We start from the raw sequence: 26,343 nt of genomic DNA, 5'->3' as shown, positions 1-26,343 counted from the left end.
AATGTTATTGGAGTATAGTTGATTTACAAAGTTGTGTTAGTTTCAGATGTACAGCAATGTGATTCAGTTATTACCTATGTCCATTCTCTTTTAGATTATTTTCTAATATAGATTATCACAGAATACTGAGTAGAGTTCCATGTGTTATACAGTAGGTCCTTGTTGGTTTGTACTGTTATTTTTCCACTTGATGAGAACCTGTCATAAACCAGGAGAAATAGAACGTAAAACAGGACAAATAGAAGTAAGAATGCTATGATGATAAGGTGGATGCAGAGAATATGAACATGCAGAAGTTCCAAATTAATCAGGATAAAAGGAGTAACAAATATCATCTTTATCAAACCTGCCCCAAAAGGAGGAGAGACAGATGATATCAAAAGATTAACAACATGAGATGGAAGGAGTCAAACCAGGTGTATTATTTGTTTAAAGAAATAACGCCTGCTGTGCTGCTTAGTCGCCCAATTGTGTCCGACTCTATGTGACCCCATGACCTGAAGCCCACCAGGCGTCTCTGTCCATGGGGATATTCCAGACAAGAATACTGAAGTGAGTTGCCATGCTCTCCTCTAGGGGATCCTCCTGATCCAAGAATTGAACCGAGGTCTCCTGCACTGCAGGTGAATTCTTTACCAGCTGAGCCACCAGGGAAGCCCCACAATGCCTACTACATAATTACTACATTAGATAATGTCCTGAATGGGCAGTTTTCACATATAGTGCAAAATGGAATTGCAGTCTTAATAGGAGGTTCTGCCTTTACTTAAGGTTTTAGTAGACTTGGAAACTGGTTGGGCTTGGTCTGAGAGGGTATCCTGGGGGAGATGAGTATTTAAGGAAACTAAAGATCGAGAGGGAGGGTATGACGATGAGTCACAGTTTCCACCCCTAAATATCCTTTCATCCCAGTGCTCACAAATGAGTTTTCTTTGGTTCTCAGGCAGATCTGGAGGAGGAAAGAATACGGCAAAAAATAGCAGAAAGGACTTCAGAAGAAACGATACGAATTTACTCTTTGAGACTATTTTTGAACTGTATTGTGCTGGCTGTTTTAGCAGCATGCTTTTATGCTATCTACAGAGCGACTATATTCTCTCAAGAACACATGAAAAAAGTAAGTGCTCCATGAAAGTCAATTTAACTTTTACTCCGGTAGTGCTAAGTGTATTGCAAACCTGCAAGAGACAGACTGTCATCATTCTGTTTTACATATGGGAATATACATTTGGCTGATATGACAAAAAAACTAAGATCAAACCAACCAATTTTTTATTTTCAGTAGGGAAAAAAGCATCCAAAATAGTGTGTTTGGGGTACCTACTCCCCCTGGAATTTACAGTATTCAAGTCTAGGCTGGACTGCCTGGATTTAAGCCCCAGCTGTACTACTTTAGTAAGTAGGTAAAGGGGACTCAGTTTACCTAAAATAACAGTAGTTTTAAAAATCCTAGTTGGTCTAGTGGCTCTGCTTCATGAAATCAGCCATCAGGGGCCCAGGTTCCTTCCATCTTGTAGCCCTGCCTTCCTTAGGACGTGGCCTTCTCCTGTATGGCACAGGGTAGCCCACCAGCCAGCGGGGAGGAAGTGAAGGAGATGGGGGGCAGCACATGGAGGTTGCATGGAAAACTTCTATTTATATCCCTTTGGCCAAAATTTAGTCAGATAGATAGCCATTTACCTAGGGAGATAGATTGCGTATCAATGGGTAGTTTACAGCATGTTCAATTAGTACTAATTGGCCTGGAATAGCCATTCTCTCCTTTCATAATAGAATTTCAATGACATATATGGCTATCTGGGAAAAAAATAAAATTACAGCCTTGAAAATTCTGTAAATTACCCGTTGATCCAGAGTGCATGGGTTTTTTAATATTTCACCTTAGTAAATCCAGTAGAGCTTGTTTTTCTTTCCATATGGTACTAGATCATGGTTCCTCTCTTTGAACACCCAAGGGAGAAGATTGCTTAGTTTTAGGTGCCATGTTGAATGAAAAAATGTTTTGTTTCATTTGCTAAATGTGTTTGGGTGTTTTCCCCACTTACAGTTTAATGAGATATAATTAACATTCAACACTGTGTGAGTTTAAGGTGTTGAGCATAATGATTTGACATATGTATAGTTGTGTTCTCTTAAGGTCAATTCATTTGTGATGCAATTTATTATACTCCTGACCAGTTTTGTTATCTTCCTAGGAAATTGACAAGATGGTTTTTGGAGAGAACCTCTTGATTCTGTACCTGCCTTCTATTGTGATCACGCTGGCCAATTTTATCACCCCGATAATCTTTGCCAAGATCATCCACTATGAGGATTATTCCCCAGGCTTTGAGATCCGGCTGACAATCCTTAGGTAATGCCTAGGCATGGCAAACAGGTCACCACTTGTCACCTCCCCTGCCCACAGCAGACACTGCTAATCAATTGTGGTACCTTTTTCCCTGCTGGGTCAAAAATCCTCTTCAGCCTTCAGATAGTCTCCACAAATGACTCAGTTTTCACATGCAGAGAAATCTCTTTGACTTAAGTGTCTACTCTGCTGCAGTGTATTTTCAGTTCATGTATTAGCATACTGACAGCTGAGGGCATAGGGTGGGTCCTTGGAGGAATGTTGCTCTGAAGATGTTAGAATGACACGTGTATACCAGCAGGAGAGTGAGGAAGTGGGAGAGAAGGGAAGGCAGCTAATAAAGGGTATGCTGTTTGGGAAGTTGTAACTGGGGCTCGGTTCTGCAGGACAGCTCAGGGAGTTTGCATGGAAAATATCTTAGGGTTTTCCCACTCAGTAGAGTGTTTGTCCTTCAACAAATGTTCACCCTCCCCTGCCTAAGAGTGGCTGAGTCCCAAGGGCATTAACTCCCCCACAAGTTCCATCCCATGGCCCCAACGCGTGGGCCTTGGGAAGAGAGTTAAACTAGAAACTTGCAGTAGGAACCTGAGACTTTTGCTGGAGTGAATGCTGAGAAAAATGTGGCCCAGATACCGACTGTGTGTGCTACTGTTGCCTTTTTATAATTTGTTGTAATCTCTCTTCTCATACTGAAAAATATTCAGTTTCATTAAAAAAAAAAAATGCCAAGGGTAAAGCTTGACTCAAGTTAACACACATGTGTTAAGGAGGACCAGGTGGGGACTGTATGAAACTGGAATGTTTTCTTTCTGCTTCTCAAATGCCTCAGGTGGTATTTGCATCTTTTAAAAAAAGGTGTTTTTTTTTGGAAATTTCCAAATAGGAAAGTATGGTGACCCCCTATGTGTGTCCATCACTTAGTTTCAACTATTTACCAACATTTTGCTAGTCTTTTAAATATAAATTTGTTTATTTTAATTGGAGGCTAATTACTTTACAATATTGTATTGGTTTTGACATACATTGACATGAATCTGCCACGGGTGTACGTGTGTTCCCCATCCTGAACCCCCCCTCCCACCTCCCTCCCCATCCCATCCCTCTGGGTCATCCCAGTGCACCAGCCCCGAGCGGATATCCTGAATCATGCATCGAACCTGGACTGGCGATTCGTTTCACATATGATAATATACATGTTTCAATGCCATCCTCCCAAATCATCCCACCCTCTCCCTCTCTCACAGAGTCCAAAAGACTGCTCTATACATCTGTGTCTCTTTTGCTGTCTCGCATATAGGGTTATTACCATCTTTCTAAATTCCATATGTATGCGTTAGTATACTGCGGGCTCCAAAACCACTGCAGATGGTGACTGCAGCCATGAAATTAAAAGACGCTTACTCCTTGGAAGGAAAGTTATGACCAACCTAGGTAGCATATTCAAAAGCAGAGACATTACTTTGCCAACAAAGGTTCATCTAGTCAAGGCTATGGTTTTTCCTGTGGTCATGTATGGATGTGAGAGTTGGACTGCGAAGAAGGCTGAGCGCCGAAGAATTGATGCTTTTGAACTGTGGAGAAGACTCTTGAGAGTCCCTTGGACTGCTAGGAGATCCATCCAGTCCATTCTGAAGGAGATCAGCCCTGGGATTTCTTTGGAAGTAATGATGCTAAAGCTGAAACTCCAGTACTTTGGCCACCTCATGCGAAGAGTTGACTCATTGGAAAAGACTCTGATGCTGGGAGGGATTGGGGGCAGGAGGAGAAGGGGACAACAGAGGATGAGATGGCTGGATGGCATCACCGACTCGATGGACGTGAGTCTGGGTGAACTCCGGGAGATGGTGATGGACAGGGAGGCCTGGCGTGCTGCGATTCATGGGGTCGCAAAGAGTCAGACACGACTGAGCGACTGATCTGATCTGATCTGATACTGTGTTGGCGGAGAAGGCAATGGCACCCCACTCCAGTACTCTTGCCTGGAGAATCCCATGGATGGAGGAGCCTGGCGGGCTACAGTCCATGGGGTCACTAAGAGTCAGAGACGACTGAGCGACCTCACTTTCACTTTTCTCTTTCATGCATTGGAGAAGGAAATGGCAACCCACTCCAGTGTTCTTGCCTGGGACGGGGGAGCCTGGTGAGCTGCTGTCTATGGGGTCGCACAGAGTCGGACACGACTGAAGTGACTTAGCAGCAGCAGCATACTGTGTTGGTGTTTTTCTTTCTGGCTTACTTCGCTCTGTATAATAGGCTCCGGTTTCATCCACCTCATTAGAACTGATTCAAATGTATTCTTTTTAATGGCTGAGTAGTATTCCATTGTGTATATGTACCACAGCTTTCTTATCCATTCGTCTGCTGATGGACATCTAGGTTGCTTCCATGTCCTGGCTATTATAAACAGTGCTGCGGTGAACATTTTGCTAGTCTTCATTCATGCGGTTCCCCTACTCTGCTGGAATATTTTAAGCAAATTTCAGGCAGCATGTTTCACCTGTAAAAGCTCAGTGTATCTCCAAAGTGACAGGGACTTTTCTTTTTAAACATAGCCATCATCATGCCTCATAGAATTGTCAGGTCCCTGGTGGAGCTGTAGAGGGCTTTCTGTGATTGGTTGGTCTTGGTTTGTTCAAATCAAGATCCAGAGAAAGGCCCCCTGCTGGTTTGGGTTGTTAATGTTTCTTAAATCCCTTTTGTCCTTTCAAAAATCCCCCTCCCCTTGTGTTATGCCATTGGTTTGTGAGAGAAGCTGGGGCATTTGTCTTATATAATGTTCTTTATTTTGGGTTTAGATCATTGTTGCTGTTTGTGTCTTTTGTTTTTCTATACCCCCTCATCACCAATAATGACTGTGGATTCAGACTTTTTAATTAGATTCCAAATGAGTTTTGAGTTATGGAAGCCTCCCTGGCAATGCTGGGTACTCACATCTCCTAGGAGGACAGAATATCAGATGGATGGTATAGGTTTGCTCACCAACTCACACACTTTTTAATGTTTCTATTTCATTTAATTTTTTAAAATTATAAACCAAACAATAAATGAACCATCTTCGTAGAAAACGAGCCCTCTGCCCTCCTGTCTTAAATCCACTTCCCCCCAGCAGCCCTTATCTACATGGTTCCTGTTGTTCATGCCAACATTCACACATTTTGTTTTCTTTTAAAAATAGGATTGTTTCTACCTGAGACTCTGCCATGTATTTTTTTTTTTTCCACTTCTCAATATATCCTAAGCCATCTCTCAAAACTGATACTTAGAAAATTCAGTTAGTTCTTTGCAGGAGTTGTTCTGAGCATGGCTACATCGTCATGGACTCAGGACTTCCCAGCTTTCTGATATTTTTTTTTTCTTTTGCATTTAAAAAAATGTGATAAAATATGTATATAACATGAAAGTCAGCATCCTCGCCACTTGTAAGTGTGTAATTCAGTGGCACAAAGTACATACTCAATGCTGCCATACATAATCACTACTGCCATTTCCAGAACTTGCTCATCATCCGAAACTGAAGCCCGGTGCCCATCTGTGGGTTTGCTGTTAATAAGGCAACTCCTCTGCACCCAGCCCTGTTCCGAGGGGCCAGCTTGCCCCAAGCCCTTCTCATCCCATGTTCCCCGCCTCCCCTCTCCCCGCAGGTGCGTCTTCATGCGGCTGGCCACCATCTGTGTGCTGGTGTTCACCCTGGGCTCCAAGATTACATCCTGTGACAACTACTTGTGTGAGCTCTGTGGCTACAACCAGAAACTCTATCCGGTGAGGCTGGGGGGAAGTGCGTCCTACAAGGTGGGTCATTTGCAGGGGGCGGTAGCATTAAGGTCGAGAGAACAGGCCATGGAGCCAAGGGTGTGAATCCCAGGTGATCCTCTTTCTTGCTCTGTAGCTGAGTCTGTCACACCAGGAACTCCTAAGGGTTTGAAAATCCAAGTCTGTGCTGGAGCTCAGGGGAGTGTTGGCTGGTGGCACAAGATCGGGGACTGGAAATGACCTCGGTATAACCTGGCTTTTTCTCCTCCAAGTCAGGCTTGTTTCTCTCTTGGTTTCAGTGCTGGGAGACCCAAGTTGGGCAGGAAATGTACAAGCTGATGATCTTTGACCTCATCATCATCCTGGCTGTGACACTTTTTGTGGATTTTCCTAGAAAGTAAGTGTGAGGGGCACCCCTCTTATCTCCCCCCACCCCTCATCCTCCCCAACAGGTCCCCGTCACAGCTGCTCTTCACTAAGTACTGGATGATGCCACGTCCTGGAAACCACTTGACAACCACTGGCACCTCTCAGACAGCTCCAGGCCATCACCCCGAGTCCATTATGCGCCCCATTGAAAGGCAGCAGAAAGAGCAGAAATGAGGCTGCTTTCCGGGGGATGCCCTCAGGGTGACTTCTTGCCATGTCACAGCCACGGGCCCTGTTATTGGAGGCCCTCCAGGCTGCAGTGGACACTGCATTTCCTAATCTGTGTTCAAGCCCAGCACTGCCCGTTTCCTCATCACGTGACCTTGGGCAAGTTACTTAAGCTCTGTGCCTGTTTTTCCTACCTGTGAAATGGGAATACTGGCAGCACCCATCTCATACGCCTTTGGTGAAGATTAAATGACAAAATGCAGATAAAAGTACTAAGAACACTCCATGCCACGAAACTCAACAAAACATTAACTGTCACCATCAGGATTATCATTACTATGCCTTCATTAAAAAAAAAAATTTTTTTTTTCTCAGCATCTTCTTGAGCCTTAAGTGAAACTGTTCACTTAATCATATGTACAAATTCTTTTTTACTCACCTGTACAAATTCTCCTGGCCTATGCCAGAAGTTCAATAAACCCATAAAAGTAAACATTGAAAAAGAAACTGTCCTTTTAAAAAAATTACACAAATATGATGTGAATGTTTATATTACAGTTTTTAAATATTTAAATATATATAGAAATTCTGAGAATAGTGAGAGCCCTCTTGTTACCTTACCCCTAATTCCCCAGACCCACCCCACTCCTCGGAAGTGGCCGTTGTTAACACCTGTGGGTAGATCCAGCCATCCTTAAAAAGAAAACAAAAGCATATTTGCATAAATACACATGTAAGTAAACACACAGTCTTGCTGAAAGTGTCCTTTTCTCGCCCACAAATGGGATCATGTTACATCTACGTGGGTCCACAGCTTGCTTCGGAGAAGGCAATGGCACCCTACTCCAGTACTCCTGCCTGGAAAATCCTATGGAAGGAGGAGCCTGGAAGACTGCAGTCCATGGGGTCGCTGAGGGTCAGACATGACTGAGCGACTTCACTTTCACTTTTCACTTTCATGCATTGGAGAAGGAAATGGCAACCCACTCCAATGTTCTTGCCTGGAGAATCCCAGGGACGGGGGAGCCTGGTGAGCTGCCGTCTATGGGGTCGCACAGAGTCGGACACAACTGAAGCAACTTAGCAGCAGCAGTATGAATCTCTTTGGGTTTATTCTCTTTGGAGTTCATTGAGCTTCTTGGGTTCTTCTTGGGTCACACAGAGTCGGACACGACTGAAGGGCCTTAGCAGTAGCAGCACAGCTTGTTTTTTCCCCTACACAAGCAAAATACCATGACTTTACATATCAGGACACATATTTTCCTCATATGTTTTAAAGACTGTGTAATAGTCCGCTGTACACATTGCTTCTAATTTGATGATGAAGCCCCTGCCGATGGGCACTTGGGTTGTTACCCAGTATTTTTGCTAATATGTGATAATGCTAGAGTGAATAGCTGTGTGTATTTATCTCAGGCCCCTGGTCCTAGGGTTTCTGTAGGAAGCTTCTAGGATTCCAGGAGTGGCATACAGGGCGATAGGTCCCTCGTAAGCCATTATCTGTGTGGATGAACGATAGCGCTGTACTTTTTGAATTGAGTGGCACGCCAGCACACAGAGACTGCAGGTCATTTACTGTCTATGCAGTGCAGTGCAGTAAGCTGTGTTATAATCCCCCTACGTTTCAGATGAGAAAAATGAGCCTTGTCTAATGTTACTTGGCTGGTAAACTATAGGTCTGAGACTTGTACCCTAGTCTTAATGACTCCAGAGTTCACTCTACTTTGCATCTTCTAGACATATGACGAACAGTTTGCATGAGAAGTGTGCATGGAAACAGCCCTAATTGTGTGGATGTGGTTCTGTGCCTCGGCCGACGCTGGTAGGCCAGGCGGCAAGCTGTCCTGTTTATTTGCAGGATCCTGGTGACCTACTGTTCCTCCTGGAAGCTTTTTCAGTGCTGGGGAGAGCAGGAGTTTGCTATCCCTGATAATGTTCTGGGAATTGTTTATGGGCAAACCATTTGCTGGATTGGAGCCTTTTTCTCACCCCTTCTTCCTGCAATTGCAACCTTAAAGTTCATTATCATCTTTTATGTGAAAGAGGTAAGGAGAGGTGGGGTTGAGGGGTCGATAACCCGGACCATTCTTGATCTTGCAGGACATTCAGCACACACATGCCTGGAGCCCACTCAGATCCCATCAGATGTATCAGAATTGCATCCCTTATTTGATATATATATTTTTTTTATTGTGGAAAAAAAAACTTTGAATGGATTTTCACATTTTTATTGTTTTGAGAGTTGAAGAATGGTCTCGCTCCTATGGTTTAAATGTTTTTCTATGTAGCTAAGAGTTGAGCTGCAATTGATCAATCAGTTGACAGTGGTTCATTTTGGTGATATTTAAGAAAAGGTTTATTATTTAAAAGTATTTAATTTTCTGCTTGGCATTTGGAGCTGGTGCATTTATTTTCAGTTCTCAATTATTTATGTAGCTCCTTAAACAGCTCACAGATTGTAGGCATTGTACCTGAACTAAGGGCTCAGTGGGTGAAGTAGCCCTACAGATGACTAATTTATCTTGGCTTGTTAATCAAACTTTTTAAAATTATAGATGCAATATATGCTCACTGTTAAACATTTAAACAGTGCAGGTATGTATTCCATCCCTTCTTCTAGAGGTAACCTCTGTTAATAAGCCCAACATAATTGAGCACCTAATATACCAGGCCCTAGGTATTAAAAAATGGAAGTAATAATAGTATTATTAATAAGTACAACAGTACTAACAGGTGATAATAATACTGTGTCCTCCCACTCTGCTGAACCACTATATAGATGATCATGTAATACTTTAAAGTAGGTACTGCTAGTAACCTTATTTTATAAATTAGGAAGCTGAAGTTCAGAGAGGTTAAGTAACTGATCCAAGATCACACAGCTTATCAGTGACTCCTGAGATGTGAACCCAAGTTTACCTCACTCCAGAGCCTATGCTCTTAATCCAGTAGGCCAGGCCTTTCATTGGGTCATACTTTCTACCCAGCTGTTTTGGTCTTTGAAGAATGTTCCAGTGCTTTCATTTGAAAACTTCAGTTGGCTGAAGTCACCATAGGAGAAGTGGATGCTAGAAAGCTCGTAGGAACTTTTTCTTCCTCCAGAAAGTATCAGTTAGGCAGTGGCTTCCCAGCGTGTAGCTCAGTAGAGACAGCGTGGGGGTAATAGAATGGATCACAGGCACTGGACTGAGTTCTGACACTCCAGCTTGGCTGGCCAGCTGCCCCCAGACACCCTGACCAGACGCCAGGGTCCCTCGGCTCACAAGATGCTCTGACTGCCGTGGTCACAGGAGCTTGATGCTGCTGAGACTATAGCTTTCTGCAATACTCAGGAGGAAGTATATGCCTCTTTCTCCCTCCCTCCCCACCTGATCTCCCCTTCAAGTCTTTCCCTCATTGGAAATATTTATTTTTAATATATAGGAAAGGAACTTAAGCACTGGGGGTCCAGTGCAGAGGGTGATGTTTCAGTCCCCAGTCAGAGAGCCTGAAATCCCATGTATCATAGCCAAAAAAACCAAAAACATAAAAACAGAAACAGTATTGGAACAAATTCAGTAAAGACTTAATATATAGGAAAAATCCATGTTCACGTAAAAATGCAAGCAAAGTATCTCCTATTCTGGTATGTATATATTTAATACATATTTAAACCCCTAAGGAGAATACTTTTTGAATCTTTTCAAATCTTCATGCTGTGTACTGTAAATATATCACGTTGTATACTCTACCTTATAATTTTATTTGTCAATTATACCTCAGTAAAGCTGAGAAAAGAAATTTATGGTAAAGTGTTTAAAAATACATTTTTTTAAAAAACAAATGAGATCATACAGTACAAAGTTTTGATGTCCCGACTTTTCATTTGACAGTGCCTTATACGATGTAAAGCTCTCTTGTTTTTTCTAAGGGCTAGGTGGTTTTCCATCGTATGAATCACTTTAACCTTTAAGGAACTACATTGATAGCTGCTTACATTGATAGCTGCTTTGGTTGCTTTCCAGAGAAGGCAATGGCACCCCACTCCAGTACTCGTGCCTGGAAAATCCCATGGATGGAGGAGCCTGGTGGGCTGTAGTCCATGGGGTCGCTAAGAGTCGGACACGACTGAGCGACTTCTTTTTTTTTTTTTTTTTTTTTTGGTTGCTTTCAGTTATTCCCTGTTATCAACAACTGTAGCAGTAAATACCATGTACATGTGTTTTGGCCATTTTTTTCACTTTGGTCTGTATTGCTGACTACCCTCTAGAAAGGTTATAGCCAATTTATATTCCCACTGTAATGCATGACTGTGCTCATTTATCCTCAGAGAAGCAGTGCTCTTCATTTTTCCTCTTTCTTCCTTTCTCTCCTTAGATAAGTCTTCTTTATACCTGCAGACCCTCTCCGAGGCAGTTCAGAGCATCCAATTCTAATTTCTTCTTCCTGTTGGTGTTGCTGATTGGACTGTGCTTGGCAATTATACCTCTGACAATCAGCATGGCACGGTAAATATGACTTTCTTTCCAGAACATTCCCTCCTTGACTTGTCCCTCTTTTGTGTTAAAGCCTTCTTTGCATTCTTTATTGGCACCAGCAGAGGTCAGTAAGTCACTCCTGGCTGTCAGGTCCACCTTTGTTTTGGAATCACCCTCTGGATGCTGAAATATCTTGATTCACTTCTAAACTTGGACTTAGAGGTTTCCCATTGGTTTTGAGAGTGTTGTTTGGATCTGTTCCACCCGATCCCTTTTCCTAGGACCTCTCCTCTGGTTGCCTTTGGGATTGTTTGTTTCTGATTGTAAAGATAATGCATGGTCACTGAGAAGATTTGGCGTGTCTTCTATGTACCAGGCACTGTTCTAGGTGCTGGGGGTATAAAGACAACTCAGACATGGCACAGGGGAGTGTGTCATCTAGTGTGGAATTTGGAAAGAAGGGAAATGTTCAGTCCTGAGGATGAGAAATTGAGGGTTCCAAACCCAGGGGTGCCACTTTTTCTGTTATAACCATTTATACCAGACTCTGGAAAGAGTAAACGACTTAGCCTTTGCAAGCTATATGGTTTCTGTAGCACTTATTTGGCTCAACTGATTACGTATCATCTGTGTTGCAACCTATGCAGCCTATGTTGCATCTATGTATATAAGCCAGTAGGCAAGACTATGTTCCAGTAAAACTTTATGAAAAATAGACTGTGGACCAGATTTGGTCTATGGGCTGTAGTTTGCCACCCCTTGACTTAGTCTCATGGAATTCCGTTTCTTTATTTTATCTTATTTTGTCCCATGTCTTCATTTTTTTTTTTCTTATATTGGAGTGAGTTGCCATTTCCTACTCCAGGGGATCTTCCTGACCCAGGGATTGAACCCACATCTCTTGCATCTCCTGCATTGGCAGGTGGATTCTTTACCACTGCGCCTCATTTCTTCATCTTTAACTGAAAAGCCTAGAACTTTGAATTCCTCTCTCAGGTTTTATTATTTTTTAAACTAATTTGAGTCTGTGTCAGTTCAGTTCAGTTCAATTGCTCAGTCGTATCTGACTCTGACCCCATGGACTGCAGCACGGATTCCCTGTCCATCACCAACTCCCAGAGCTTGCTCAAACTCATGTCCATCGAGTTGGTGATGCCATCCAACCATCTCATCCTCTGTCGTCCCCTTCTTTTCCTGCCTTCCATCTTTCCCAGTATCAGGGTCTTTTCCAATGAGTCAGTTCTTCGCATCAGGTGGCCAAAGTCTATGTATGTTTAGTGTAATGGTAGTATGTTATAGATTGAAAAATTCAAGTAGACAGAAAAGAGTGTAAATTAAAGAAATTTATTATGAAAAATGTATTTTTTAATGCATATGGAATAATACTGTTTACAACTTAATTTGTTTCATTTTTATATTATGTCCTTTTCCAAGCCAGCACATACAGAACTCTTGTTCTTTTAATTTTTTAACTTTGAATTTTTAAAATAAGAAATGCATTCACATGGCATAGAATTGGAAAAGTATAGACGAGTATGTGGTAGAAATTCATCCTCCAGTTCTGTTTCCGGCTACTTAGTTTCTCTAAGACAGTCATATCTATATGTGTGTGTGTCCCTCTCGGTGGTTCTTTATTCCATTGTATGAATGGATCACAAATTGCTCATCCATTTTCTTAAACAACATTTAGGTTGTTTCCAGGAATCTATTTTTATCCCTAAAATAGGGCTGCAGTAGAAAATTTCCTACACAGAACTTTGTGATGTGACTATAGCCAATTCTTGTAAGCCTTAATTTTTTTCCCATTGTAATTTTATTTTTCCCTTTTTATTTAAAAAATTTTCAAATCTATAGAAAAGTTGAAAAAATAGCAGCAGCGACAGCTTATATACCCTTTACCTGGATGTCCCAACTGTTGCATCCTGCTACATTTGTCTTCTCTCTCTCTATGCATAATTTTTGTGTATGATGAACCACACCATGGTTGTAGGCATCATAACATTTCATTCCTAAATAGCTAAACCTTCACTTCCTAAAAGTAACGACATTCTTCCTATATAGCCACAATAACATTATCACACCTAAGAAAAATAATGCCAATATCATATTCCTGCCATTGCCAAGTTTCTCCAGTTGTCCACAAATAGTCTTTTAGAGCTTTATTTTGTAAATTAGGCTCTTTTTCAGGTTTTACTCATTACTTTTGGTTACCATGTTTCCTTAGTCTTTTTTAACCTTTAATTCTTCAAAAAGTTGAGGCCAGTTTCCTCACCTCTAAATTAATAGGCTGATGAGTGGTCTCCCCACATTCTAGAGCTGTCTGTTTTCTCACAGTGTCATTTATCTTGATCCTTTTTTTTTTAATTTCTGGTGCTCAATTTATTGCTGTTCTAGAATATCACCAGAGTATCTATCTTTGAGTAACAGGTTCTTTTTTTTTAACTGAAGTATAGTTAATTTTCAGTGTTGTGTTAGTTTCAGGTATACAGCAAAGTGATTTAGTTATGTAAATATATTCTTTTTCAGATTCTTTTCCTTTATAGGTTATTATAAAATACTGAATATAGTTCTCTGTGCTTTACAGTAGGTCCTTGTTGATTATCTGTTTTATATGTAGGTAGTATGTATATGTCAGAGAAGGCAATGGCACCCCACTCCAGTACTCTTGCCTGGAAAATCCCATGGATGGAGGAGCCTAGTAGGCTGCAGTCCATGGGGTCACTAAGAGTCAGATATGACTGAGCAGTCAGACTTCACTTTCACTTTTCACTTTCCTGCATTGGAGAAGGAAATGGCAACCCACTCCAGTGTTCTTGCCTGGAGAATCCCAGGGACGGGGGAGCCTGGTGGGCTGCCGTCTATGGGGTCACACAGAGTCGGACAAACTGAAGCAACTTAGCAGCAGCAGCAGTATGTATATGTTAACCCCAAACTTCTAATTTATCCCTACCCACTCATCACCTTCTCCTTTGGTAACCATAAGTTTGTTTTGTATGTCTGTGGGTCTATTTCTGTTTTGTAAAAAAAGTTCATTTGATTCTTTTTTTTTTAGATTACACTCTAAAAAAAAGTAAATGGTAGATTTCTAGATTACACTTTAGATTATACCATTTCTCTGTCTGGCTTTCTTCACTTAATATGATAATCTTTAGGTCCATCTATTTGCAGCAAATGGCATTGTTTCATTCTTTTTTCTGGCTGAGTAATACTCCATTGTGTGTGTGTGTGTGTGTGTGTGTGTGTGTACCACATCTTCCTATTCATTCATCTATCGATGGGTACTTAGGTTGCTTCCATGAAGTGAACATTGGGGTGCATGCTGCTGCTGCTGCTAAGTTGCTTCAATCGTGTCTGACTCTGTGCAACCCCAGAGACGGCAGCCCACCAGGCTCCCCTGTTGGGGTGTGTGTATCTATTCAAATTAGAGTTTTCTCTGGATATATGCCCAGGAGTAAGAGTGCAGGATCATATATGGTAGCTCTATTTTTTAACTTGACCTTCTGTCCTCAATTTCTTGTAAACTGGAAATCAAGTCTAGGGACTTGAGACTTCAGGGTAAGCATTTTTGACTGGGATATTCCTGAAGGCCCATGCGGTCAGGCAGTTCCTTGTGGGTCCTGTTAATGCAGCTTTGCAGGCGTGCAGAGGCGGCTGCTCAGCCTGTGCTGCAGGCCTGGCCTGAGCCCCGTGCTTTGTGTCCTGGCAGCATCCCGTCCTCCAAAGCCTGCGGGCCGTTCACCAACTTCAACACCACCTGGGAGGTGGTCCCCAAGACAGTGAGCACCTTCCCCAACTCGCTGCAGACTCTGGTTTATGGCATCACTTCGGAAGCCTTCGCAGTGCCTTTTTTCATGATCATCTGGTAAGTGAGAACCACCTGGGCTCTGCAAGTGTTTTCCATCGAGACTGGTGGGCTGCTCTCCGCTGGGAAATGGAGGTCACCTGAGACACTGGTGTGCTACTGAACCTCTCTGGGCTGTACTTTACCTAATCCCTAAAATGTTGTAATAATAGTAATTCTTTCAGGATATCGTTGAACAGGTTCAGGGAGATCCCAAATATAAGGCACTTAGCTAGATGGCTGACTTATAAAATATAACCCAATAAACACTGCATATTATTAGTATTACTGCATATTATTAGTATCACAAAATTAGTTGCTCTTCAGAAAAGGAATTGATAACTGGGCTGAGAGAAAAGTACCAGTGTAGGAGCATGCCCTTGAATCCTGGCTCTACCATTTATAAGCTGTGTGGCCTCAGGTCATCAGATTTCCTCTCTGAGTCTTGATTTCCTCACCTGGAAAATGGGAATAAAAATGGCACATACCTTGTAGGGCTGTGAGAAGGACACATGGTGACACGTGTGAAGTGATTAGCAGAGGACCCGGCCCTTAGTGAAGGCTCAGTAATTGGGTGCAGAGGCGATGAAGGCTTTTGTGTAGAGATTCATTTTGCGTGTTAAAGTAATTCTAATCACAAATGTGTGTTGAGGGCTTACTTTGTACTAGGCACTGTTCTAATTACTGTCCATTCTCATCATTCATAAATTCCATATTTTTATGTATTGTAAAAATGCTTACTAGCTAAAATGTTTTTGTAACCAAAAAATCAATACTAGTGATGCTTTTTTGTGGTTATTTATGGAGTGCGTTACTCATGCATTGAGTAACAAAAAATGAGTTGCTTTGACATACAGTGTCTCAGTGCATTTATTATTCCACTGCTATAGTGGAATATCATAGACTGGGTCGCTAAATATTATTTCTCATGGTTCTGGAGCCTGGAAGTCTGGGATCAAGATTCCAATATGGTCAGATGAAGATCCTCTACAGACTTCTTGTATTCTGTAATGGCAGAAGGGACTAGGGAACTCTCTGATGTCTCTTTAATAGGGCACTAGTCCCATTTGTGAGGGCTTTATCCTTATGACCTAATCACTTCCCACAGGCCTACTTTCTAATACCATCACCTTGGGATTAGGACTTATATGAACTTTGGCAGGACACAGTATTCAAACCATAGCTCAGACTGTAACTAAGTATCCTAAATTTTAATGATCTGTTTATAGTGCCATGTTTCTTGCATTTCATGCTTTTGGTGGTGGGTGATTTTGCTGTTCATGCAGACATGAAGTGTTGTCTAGGATTTTCTAAGTGCACGAAGCCTGGAATGTGTTTTATGCAGAGACTGTGCTTGTTAGAATCAGCGAACTAAAATGGACTGGAGTGGGTGAATTTAACTCTGATGACCATTATATCTACTACTGCGGGCAGGAATCCCTCAGAAGAAATGGGGTAGCCATCATGGTCAACAAAAGAGTTCGAAATGCAGTACTTGGATGCAATCTCAAAAACGACAGAATGATCTCTTTTTGTTTCCAAGGCAAACCATTCAATATCACAGTAATCCAAGTTTTGCCCCAAGTAACGCTGAAGAAGCTGAAGTTGAACAGTTCTATGAAGACCTACAAGACCTTTTAGAACTAACACCCCAAAAAGATGTCCTTTTCATTATAGGGGACTGGAATGCAAAAGTAGGAAGTCAAGAAACACCTGGAGTAACAGGCAAATTTGGCCTTGGAATATGGAATGAAGCAGGGCAAAGACTAATAGAGTTTTGCCAAGAAAATGCACTGGTCATAGCAAACACCCTCTTCCAACAACACAAGAGAAGACTCTACACATGGACATTACCAGATGATCAACACCGAAATCAGATTAATTATATTCTTTGCAGCCAAAGATGGAGAAGCTCTATACAGTCAACAAAAACAAGACCAGGAGCTGACTGTGGCTCAGATCATGAACTCCTTGTTGCCAAATTCAGACTTAAATTGAAGAAAGTAGGGAAAACCACTAGACCATTCAGGTATGACCTAAATCAAATCCCTTATGATTATACAGTGGAAGTGAGAAATAGATTTAAGGGACTAGATCTGATAGATAGAGTACCTGATGAACTATGGATGGAGGTTCGTGACATTGTACAGGAGACAGGGATCAAGACCATCCCCATGGAAAAGAAATGCAAAAAAGCAAAATGGCTGTCTGGGGAGGCCTTACAAATAGCTGTGAAAAGAAGAGAAGCGAAACCAAGGAGAAAAGGAAAGATATAACCATCTGAATGCAGAGTTCCAAAGAATAGCAAGAAGAGATAAGAAGGCCTTCCTCAGTGATCAATGAAAAGAAATAAAGGAAAACAACAGAATGGGAAAGACTAGAGATCTCTTCAAGAAAATTAGAGATATCAAGGGAACATTACATGCAAAGATGGGCTCAATAAAGGACAGAAATTGTATGGACCTAACAGAAGCAGAAGATATTAAGAAGAGGTGGCAAGAATACACAGAAGAACTGTACAAAAAAGATCTTCACGACCCAGATAATCACGATGGTGTGATCACTGACCTAGAGCCAGACATCCTGGAATGTGAAGTCAAGTGGGCCTTAGAAAGCATCACTGTGAACAAAGCTAGTGGAAGTGATGGAATTCCAGTTGAGCTCTTTCAAATCCTGAAAGATGATGCTGTGAAAGTGCTGCACTCAATATGCCAGCAAATTTGGAAAACTCAGCAGTGGCCACAGGACTGGAAAAGGTCAGTTTTCATTCCAATCCCAAAGAAAGGCAATGCCAAAGAATGCTCAAACTACCACACAATTGCACTCATCTCACACGCTAGTAAAGTAATGCTCAAAATTCTCCAAGCCAGGCTTCAGCAATACGTGAACCGTGAACTTCCAGTTGTTCAAGCTGGTTTTAGAAAAGGCAGAGGAACCAGAGATCAAATTGCCAACATCCTCTGGATCATGGAAAAAGCAAGAGAGTTCCAGAAAAACATCTAGAAATGCTTTATGGACTATGCCAAAGCCTTTGACTGTGTGGATCACAATAAACTGTGGAAAATTCTGAAAGAGATGGGAATACCAGAACACCTGACCTGCCTCTTCAGAAACCTGTATGCAGGTCAGGAAGCAACAGTTAGAACTGGACATAGAACAACAGACTGGTTCCAAATAGGAAAAGGAGTACATCAAGCCTGTATATTGTCATCCTGCTTATTTAACTTCTATGCAGAGTACATCATGAGAAACGCTGGGCTGGAAGAAGCACAAGCTGGAATCAAGATTGCTGGGAGAAATATCAATAACCTCAGCTATGCAGATGACACCACCCTTAAGGCAGAAAGTGAAGAGGAACTAAAAAGCCTCTTGATGAAGGTGAAAGAGGAGAGTGAAAAAGTTGGCTTAAAGCTCAACACTCAGAAAACGAAGATCATGGCATCTGGTCCATCACTTCATGGGAAATAGATGGGGAAACAATGGAAACAGTGTCAGACTTTATTTTCTTGGGCTCCAAAATCACTGCAGATGGTGATTGCAGCCATGAAATTAAAAGACACTTACTCCTTGGAAGAAAAGTTATGACCAACCTAGATAGCATATTCAAGAGCAGAGACATTACTTTGCCAACAAATGTCCGTCTAGTCAAGGCTATGGTTTTTCCAGTGGTCATGCATATGGATGTGAGAATTGGACTGTGAAGAAAGCTGAGCACCAAAGAATTGATGCTTTTGAACTGTGGTGTTGGAGAAGACTCTTGAGAGTCCCTTGGACTGCTAGGAGATCCATCCAGTCCATTCTGAAGGAGATCAGCCCTGGGATTTCTTTGGAAGGAATGATGCTAAAGCTGAAACTCCAGTACTTTGGCCACCTCATGCAAAGAGTTGACTCATTGGAAAAGACTCTGATGCTGGGAGGGATTGGGGGCAGGAGGAGAAGGGGACGACAGAGGATGAGATGGCTGGATGGCATCACTGACTCAATGGACATGAGTCTGAGTGAACTCCGGGAGATGGTGATGGACAGGGAGGCCTGGTGTGCTGCGATTCATGGGGTCGCAAAGAGTCGGACACGACTGAGCGACTGAACTGAACTGAACTGTGCTTGTTAAATACGCTTCATTCAGGCACACATCATGGTGCTGTTGGCTGTGAGTTCAGTGATATTAAATAAGGTGTCTTTAAATAGAAACAATTATTATGTATTAATAACTTTCTTTCTCAAGAAACATAAAAGAAACTATTGATCAGCTGACAAAAATGTTGTGACCAGAGGCATAAAGGAACCTGTTCTGTATTTCCTTTGGGACCATTGTTTCAGAATTCACTGGTTCAGTTTCCTGGAAACTATAGAACTACCACAAATCACCGAGTTGATTGTAGCTTACCTGTTCTAACTCCTGCAGTCATCGGTTATCCTATGAGGTAGATATTACTACAGTAAAATCCCACAATGATGCAAGAAAAGGGTTAAAAAATTTATTTGTTAAAGGTAAGATACCTTTAATGTTAATACAATGATGTGGGAGTTGTAGCCCATTAGCCTGGAATTCCTCGGATCCTGGAATCCAGTGGCTCCATCATTGTTGGTTCACTCCAGCTGTGGTCTGGCTGCTGCCATCTGGGGTGGTTACCTGATCTGGCTTCCACATCATTGGGGGTCACTCTTGACCTTGGCCATGGGGACTTCCAGAAGAGAAGACTGACATCCCTGATTCCAGTGGCCCTCACTTCCTCAGCCTTCTCTGGGGAGATTAAACAGGCAGCCACCTCCCCTTCATGGATGATGTTGCCTGCTGTTTACCTGGGCACTTGCCCTTCACTTCACTTGTCTGTCTTCTTAAAGATAATAATTTCAACCACCCATAACTGAGGTCTGGGGCTGCACAGAAAACAGGAGAAATTGCCAGTTGCTTTTATTCAGAATTGTATTATGTTAGGCTTGTTATCACTGGGTTTTACTCTGTTATCCCCATTTTACAGATGAGGGGGCTGAGGCCAGAGAGGCTCCACAGTGATCATCCACAGTCACTTTATTCTGTGTTGAGCTGAGCTTCTGGCCCATCTCCTCCTCGCTCCCCTCTCCTGTGTGTGCCAGCGGAGATTCAAGAGCTTTAGTATTAACTTAGAAAGCAAGGTAGGAATCGGTCTCTGCTGCCATTGCCAAATAAAACCTCTCTGGCTATTTCTGATGCTCTCTGCTTGGGAGAGGTGTGGGTTTTCTTTTTTTCTTCTGTTCAAACAAAAGTAAAACTGTTCCAGGCCAAGTGGGTTGGGTCGTTTTGCAGTGGCCTTCAGATGGTACAAACTCCCTAGTGACTTCTCGCCTTATGTTGCAGCCTCATTATGTTTTACTTCATCGCCCTAGCCGGAGCACACAAGCGGGTGGTCGTCCAGCTCCGAGAGCAGCTGAACCTGGTAAGAAAGCTCCGGTCCCGGGTGTCAGGGCCAGGGATGTTTATGGCAGGACACGGAAAGGAATGGGGAGCTTCTCCCAGGGAGAGAGAGTGGGACACTGCATCACCACTCCCCCAGAACTCTGCCTTCAGGCTCCATCCTCATACTGTGCTGGGATGCAGAGGTGAAGAAAGGAGACAGACTGCTCAGTGGCTAAAGGAAAAAGATACATTCCGATTGCGATAACTGCTGTAAGGATGGCGTAGATGAGCTAGTTAGAGGGTGCCTGGTGGACCATCTGCTGCTGAGATAGCAGCCATTTCAGCAGGTAGTGACGATGGAGCCAAGACTTGAATGATGAGAAGGAGGCAGTTATGGGAGGTCTTGGGTATGAGAGTAACAGGCAGAGACAACAGCGAGGTCTGGGCCCAGGAGGACGGGCAGTCTGCACGGAGGGTGCATGATGGGAAAGGCAAGGCAAGCTTGAGTCACAGCACTGCTTGAGGGTGCTGGTGAGAAGTCTGGGTTTAATTCTGAGTGTGATAAGAAGCCACTGGAGGGTGTTGTCCAAGTCTGATGTTCATTTTTTTTTTTTTTTTTTGTGATGTTCATTTTTAAAAGAACATTTTTACAAGGCTGCTTTGTGGACTGGGGGCTGGGGTAGGGGGGTCTGGGGGGCAAGAATGAAAGACACAGTTTGGAGGTCACTGGAGGTCCAGTAGTTTGGATCCTTGGCCTTGAATCTGATAGGTAATTTCTTGGGTTGAAATAATATTTGTTTCCAAATATATTGACTGTGCTGTTGAACCTATCTCTGTTTTTAGGAAAGTCGTGACAAGCGTTATCTAATCCAGAAACTCACAGAAGCCCAGAGGGATCTGAGGAACCGGCTAGACTGACGGGGAGATGCTGCCGCCTGTGGCTTACAGGCTGGCCTGGTGACCTGCCAGCCTACGATATCCGTCGGGGATTTTAGCGGAAATTTTAAAATACATTTTTCTGGAGTTTGGGCCTTTCCTGAAAGTGGCTCCATACGTGCAGCTCCAGTGGCCGTGTTTACATTAACAGGTCCCTGTCCTTAGGGCATTAGTAAAGCAGATTCAAAACCATGTCTTCTGCCTGTAACCCAGCAGCTCAGGGGCAACTTAACCAAAACACTGACTTTGAAGCTTTTCAACTGAAATTGAGGAGAGACCACTCATGTTTTTACAAGCTCACTTGTATCGTCTTTTAAAGTTAACTGTGGAGGTCATCAGTCCATGAGCCTGGGTTCGTTCTTTTGAACCAGGTTTTGGGGGTTTAGGCTGAGAGGTGTTCCCTTAAGAAGCAGTGACTCTTGTGAATGGTTCTGTATACTTAAAATGCAGAAACCCTGGAATCATGATGTTTGAAACAGGTGGTGGAGCATGGAGAGGATGGTTATGTAATTTCAGTAATGTGGTAATATGTAATATGAGAGTAATACTGTATGACAGAGAAAAGCCCTTCCTGCCGTGTGAATAAGGAAGGCCCCGAGGGCCTTGGATTGAGCCCGTGATGGGGGAGCAGCCACAGCTTGGTAGCCTGGATTTCATAGCTTCCTGGGCATGTTGCTACAGCCTCATTACTCAGGGGAAGCTGCTTTAAGGGCCTGGATAGTCACAACCTTCCATTCCCTTCTAGTCCTGGGTTTGGAGACTTGGCAGAGGGTTCTGTGCCATCAAGATTAAGAGGCAGAGTGCATCTCGCTCTGCCAAAGGCCGCGTCCCTTCCTGCACTGAGCTCTCTGAATGTCACTTCACGATTCGGAGCCAGGCTGGAAGGGGCTGTTGAGTGTTTGAGTGTTGGGGGCACGTGGGCTGCAGCATCAGGCCAGCCTTTGGCAGTGTACCCAACTAGACCGAATGCTGGAGCTTTTAAATGTACGTATGCATAGTTTTAAGGGCTCTTGTTTTTCTTGTGCTTAAAATTTTTAATTTCATTTTACAAAATATGTAGATATCTCTTAAGACTTCTGTTACCATAAAAACCTTATGCAATGAATACCTCAGTATAAGCTTACCTGAAATTAATAGCTTTAAACCCTTTCACATAAGCCTTGATTATAGTTTAATCAGTTTTCATTCTAATACCTTCAGAATCTTTTCCAAAGTACTGTAGTTTTGTAATGGACTCTCTGTGCCCTCCTTCTCATGTTTTCCTTCCTTTCACTGGCTCGTTAAACCTTTCCTTGGGTTTGCCTGGCATTTAAAGGTGGGTGCAGGTTTTAGAAAGCTGCTGTTATAAAGACTATTTCCCACCCCCAGGACTCTCCCATTACTCAAAAATGATTCACTCCTTGCTCTTAGAAACAAAGCAAGCTCACCATAGTTAACACAAGTCTATCTACTTGTCCCTTTGCCAGACTTTTTTTTTTTTTGCTCTTCTACAGTTAGTATTAACACAGGGTATTTTTAAAAACTATAAAACTGATGAGCTTTTTAAGCTTTTCATACCTTTTTAAGGTTTATGAATATTTCAGTCTAATAACTAGTATGGAATTTTGAACAAATGAAAGTTCATTCCATCCTCACTTAAAAAATTCTAAATTGTTGGCATTTTTGCCTAAAGAATTTATATGTAGCGCATTCTTGCCTTCAGCATGCTTCTGAGAACAGTCAAGTATTCTGTGCAGCATGTGTGTGTGTGTGTATGTGTGTGTTGGAAGCTCTGTTTTCTTTCCCTGTTATTATACTGAAATATGCTAATATATTCATCTTAGGTAAATGCTGCTAATTTGCATACTTCATACTTGAATTTTTTTATATTTTGATAATTTTAATAACTGCAGGAGATGTCTGTATAATTGTTAAAGTGCAGCTCTCTCTAACAAATGCACATTAAAACTACTGATTAAACTGTATCTTGAAGGTTTTAAAATGTGATTGTGTGTGATTGGAGGGGGTCTTGTCAATAATCTAATGACCATAGAAAACTATATCAGTTTGTAATGTTACTCTTTGCCTTTTCCTAGAATCAGAGAGAAGATAGATTTAATTTTAGAAAATCATCAAATGAGTGCTATTAAGACTCTCTTTTAAGCCAAGGAGGGATGTATGTGTGTGTGTTTTAAACTTAAAAGACATAGTTATTTCAAGCATTCCCTATCCCACCTCCCACAGGAATTTTATTCTCCCAGAAAATTATATAATATATATTCAAGCAGATATGTATCTATAGTTGTATGCATGATATTTATTTATTTCTGAGCGTCTCCTTTTTTCCTCTTTAATAATATCTTGAAGATCTTGAAGAGTAGCTACCCATTCTTTTTTATGAGTACATGGCATTCTTCCATATGTCATTGTATACTTTCATAATCATTTACCAGTGCTGGATACTTAGTTTTCAGGCACTATCCACTCCCTGACCCCACACACCTCATTATAAACACTGGGAGTTGGAATTTTGAAAGTCCATGCAAACATTTCTCTTTTCTCTGTTCTACCCCATTTGGCTTCAGGTTTTGTTTTGTTTTTTTTTTTTTTACATATAATGCATTTATTTATTAAGAGTTCAATTTTTTTTTTAAATTTTTAATTGGAGGATAGTTGCTTTACACTGTTGTGTAGGTTTCTGCCATTAAACAACGTGAATCAACCATAAGTATACATATATCCCCCCACCTTAAAACCTCCCTTCCAACCCCCCACCCCAGCTTCAGGTTCTTGTTCTTTATCAAGACAGCCTTGCACTTCCTTGCATTCACAAAATATTCTCATCCCAGTAGAGAAGAATCCAGTTACACAGGTCTTTAATTTGTATTAACTCTGTTAGCAAAGTAAATTTCTGCAGCCTCATGTCTGATTGCAGATACTCACTTGAGTAAGTATTGGAGAGGGCTTTCCTGGAGGTTCAGTCAGTAAAGAATCTGCCTGCAATGTGGGAGACCTGGTTTCGATACCTGGGTTGGGAAGATCCCCTGGAGGACGGCATGGCAACCCACTCCAGTAGTCTTGCCTGGAGAATCCCCATAGTCAGGAGCCTGGTGGGCTACATACAGTCCATGGGGTTGCAAAGAGTTGGATATGGCTGAGAGACTAAGAAGAGCAGAGCAGAAGAAAAGAATTAAAGGGATGGCACAGCAAGGTCTGATCTCTAGGAAGATAGAACTTTTTAATGTGTCTTCTTTATATAGGGTGTTACTTTATTAGTAAATTTCATTTGGTATATTTTCTTTCCAATACATGGGATGTGCTTGGGACTATAGAGTGGCTTACTAACTTGCTTAGTTGCATAAGTTTTTACAGGTTTCCTTACCTTTGTGAGATAAAGTACCCTCATTTTTAAAATGAAAAAATAACTGAATTCACTTTTATTTTTGAGGATTGAATTAGGGAATAATAATAAACTGTGGAAAATTCTTCAAGAGATGGGAACACCAGACCACCTGACCTGCCTCTTGAGAAACCTATATGCAGGTCAGGAAGCAACAGTTAGAACTGGACATGGAACAACAGATTGGTTCCAAATAGGAAAAGAAGTATGTCAAGGCTGTATATTGTCACCCTGCTTATGTAACTTATATGCAGGGTACATCATGAGAAACGCTGGGCTGGAAGAAGCACAAGCTGGAATCAAGATTGCCGGGAGAAATATCAATAACCTCAGATATGCAGATGACACCACCCTTATGGCAGAAAGTGAAGAGGAACTAAAAAAAAGCCTCTTGATGAAGGTGAAAGAGGAGAGTGAAAAAGTTGGCTTAAAGCTCAACATTCAGAAAACTAAGATCATGGCATGTGGTCCCAACACTTCATGGGAAATAGATGGGGAACAGTGGAAACAGTGTCAGACTTTATTTTGGGGAGCTCCAAAATCACTGCAGATGGTGATTGCAGCCATGAAATTAAAAGACACTTACTCCTTGGAAGAAAAGTTATGACCAACCTAGATAGCATATTAAAAAGCAGAGACATTACTTTGCCAACAAATGTCCGTCTAGTCAAGGCTATGGTTTTTCCAGTGGTCATGCATATGAATGTGAGAGTTGGAGCGTGAAGAAAGCTGAGCGCCAAAGAATTGATGCTTTTGAACTGTGGTGTTGGAGAAGACTCTTGAGAGTCCCTTGGACTGCAAGGAGATCCAACCAGTCCATTCTAAAGGAGATCCGTCCCGGATGTTCTTTGGAAGGACTGATGCTGAAGCTGAAACTCCAATACTTTGGCCACCTCATGTGAAGAGTTGACTTATTGGAAAAGACTCTGATGCTGGGAGGGATTGGGGGCAGGAGGAAAAGGGGATGACAAAGGATAAGATGGCTGGATGGCATCACCAACTCAATGGACATGAGTTTGAGTGAACTCTGGGAGTTGGTGGTGGCCAGGGAGGCCTGGCGTGCTGTGATTCATGGGGTCTCAAAGAGTCGGACTTAACTAAGAGACTGAACTGAACTGAATGAAGCCTTTTCATTATGAAATTTTGTTTTTTCATTACAAAAATACTTGTTTATTATAGAAATTTGAAAGCTATAGAGAAAAAAGAAGTGAATCATGTATAAGCAACATTTATGGACGTCCACTGTTAACCTTGGCAAAATGCCTCATAAGGTAGAAAGAGTGAGGGATGGAAGACAAGAACAAAAGGAAGAAAAATAAAAATTCTCATTTCTTTTTCATAAGTGTCGTCTCACTTTATCCAAAGTTCTTTATAAGCATTTCAGTGGGCTACATAACATCATACAGATGGGCCACGACTTTTTTTTTACATTCCGCTGCAGCTCAACATTCATTTTGTTTCCAAATGTCCCTGATAACAAATAATGAAGACACAAAAATCTTTGTCAACATTTTTTTTCTTTTTTTTTTTTTTTGAGATAGAGACCTGGAAATGGGATTACAGCCAAGGTTTAGAACATTGCAAGGCTTTTGAGAGCAAGATTTACATTCAGGAGCTTTACGTGAGAATGTTACACACCTTCACTTTCACCAAGTA

At 41.9% G+C, this 26,343-nt stretch overlaps 1 protein-coding gene across 2 annotated transcripts in view; it reads left to right on the top strand.

Moving 5' to 3' along the window:
- TMC7 (transmembrane channel like 7) overlaps positions 1-23,582 on the top strand; it is a 59,052-nt gene extending 35,470 nt beyond the window's left edge. Inside the window, exons 3-11 of one of the 2 annotated variants that reach the window (XM_055561671.1) lie at positions 944-1,117; positions 2,196-2,353; positions 5,992-6,109; positions 6,400-6,497; positions 8,556-8,742; positions 11,054-11,184; positions 14,861-15,016; positions 20,334-20,412; positions 21,216-23,582. In XM_055561671.1, coding sequence (XP_055417646.1) covers positions 944-1,117; positions 2,196-2,353; positions 5,992-6,109; positions 6,400-6,497; positions 8,556-8,742; positions 11,054-11,184; positions 14,861-15,016; positions 20,334-20,412; positions 21,216-21,290 — 1,176 coding nt within the window. In that variant the 3' untranslated portion in view covers positions 21,291-23,582. The remainder of the gene's footprint in view (positions 1-943; positions 1,118-2,195; positions 2,354-5,991; positions 6,110-6,399; positions 6,498-8,555; positions 8,743-11,053; positions 11,185-14,860; positions 15,017-20,333; positions 20,413-21,215) is intronic. The other variant, XM_055561670.1, reaches the window with a different exon arrangement.
- Positions 23,583-26,343: the final 2,761 nt, after the last annotated feature.

The sequence above is a fragment of the Bubalus kerabau genome, chromosome 23 (assembly GCF_029407905.1).
Source record: "Bubalus kerabau isolate K-KA32 ecotype Philippines breed swamp buffalo chromosome 23, PCC_UOA_SB_1v2, whole genome shotgun sequence".
In the NCBI taxonomy this organism is placed as follows: Eukaryota; Metazoa; Chordata; class Mammalia; order Artiodactyla; family Bovidae; genus Bubalus; species Bubalus kerabau.
This window is presented reverse-complemented; position numbering and strand designations above follow the sequence as displayed.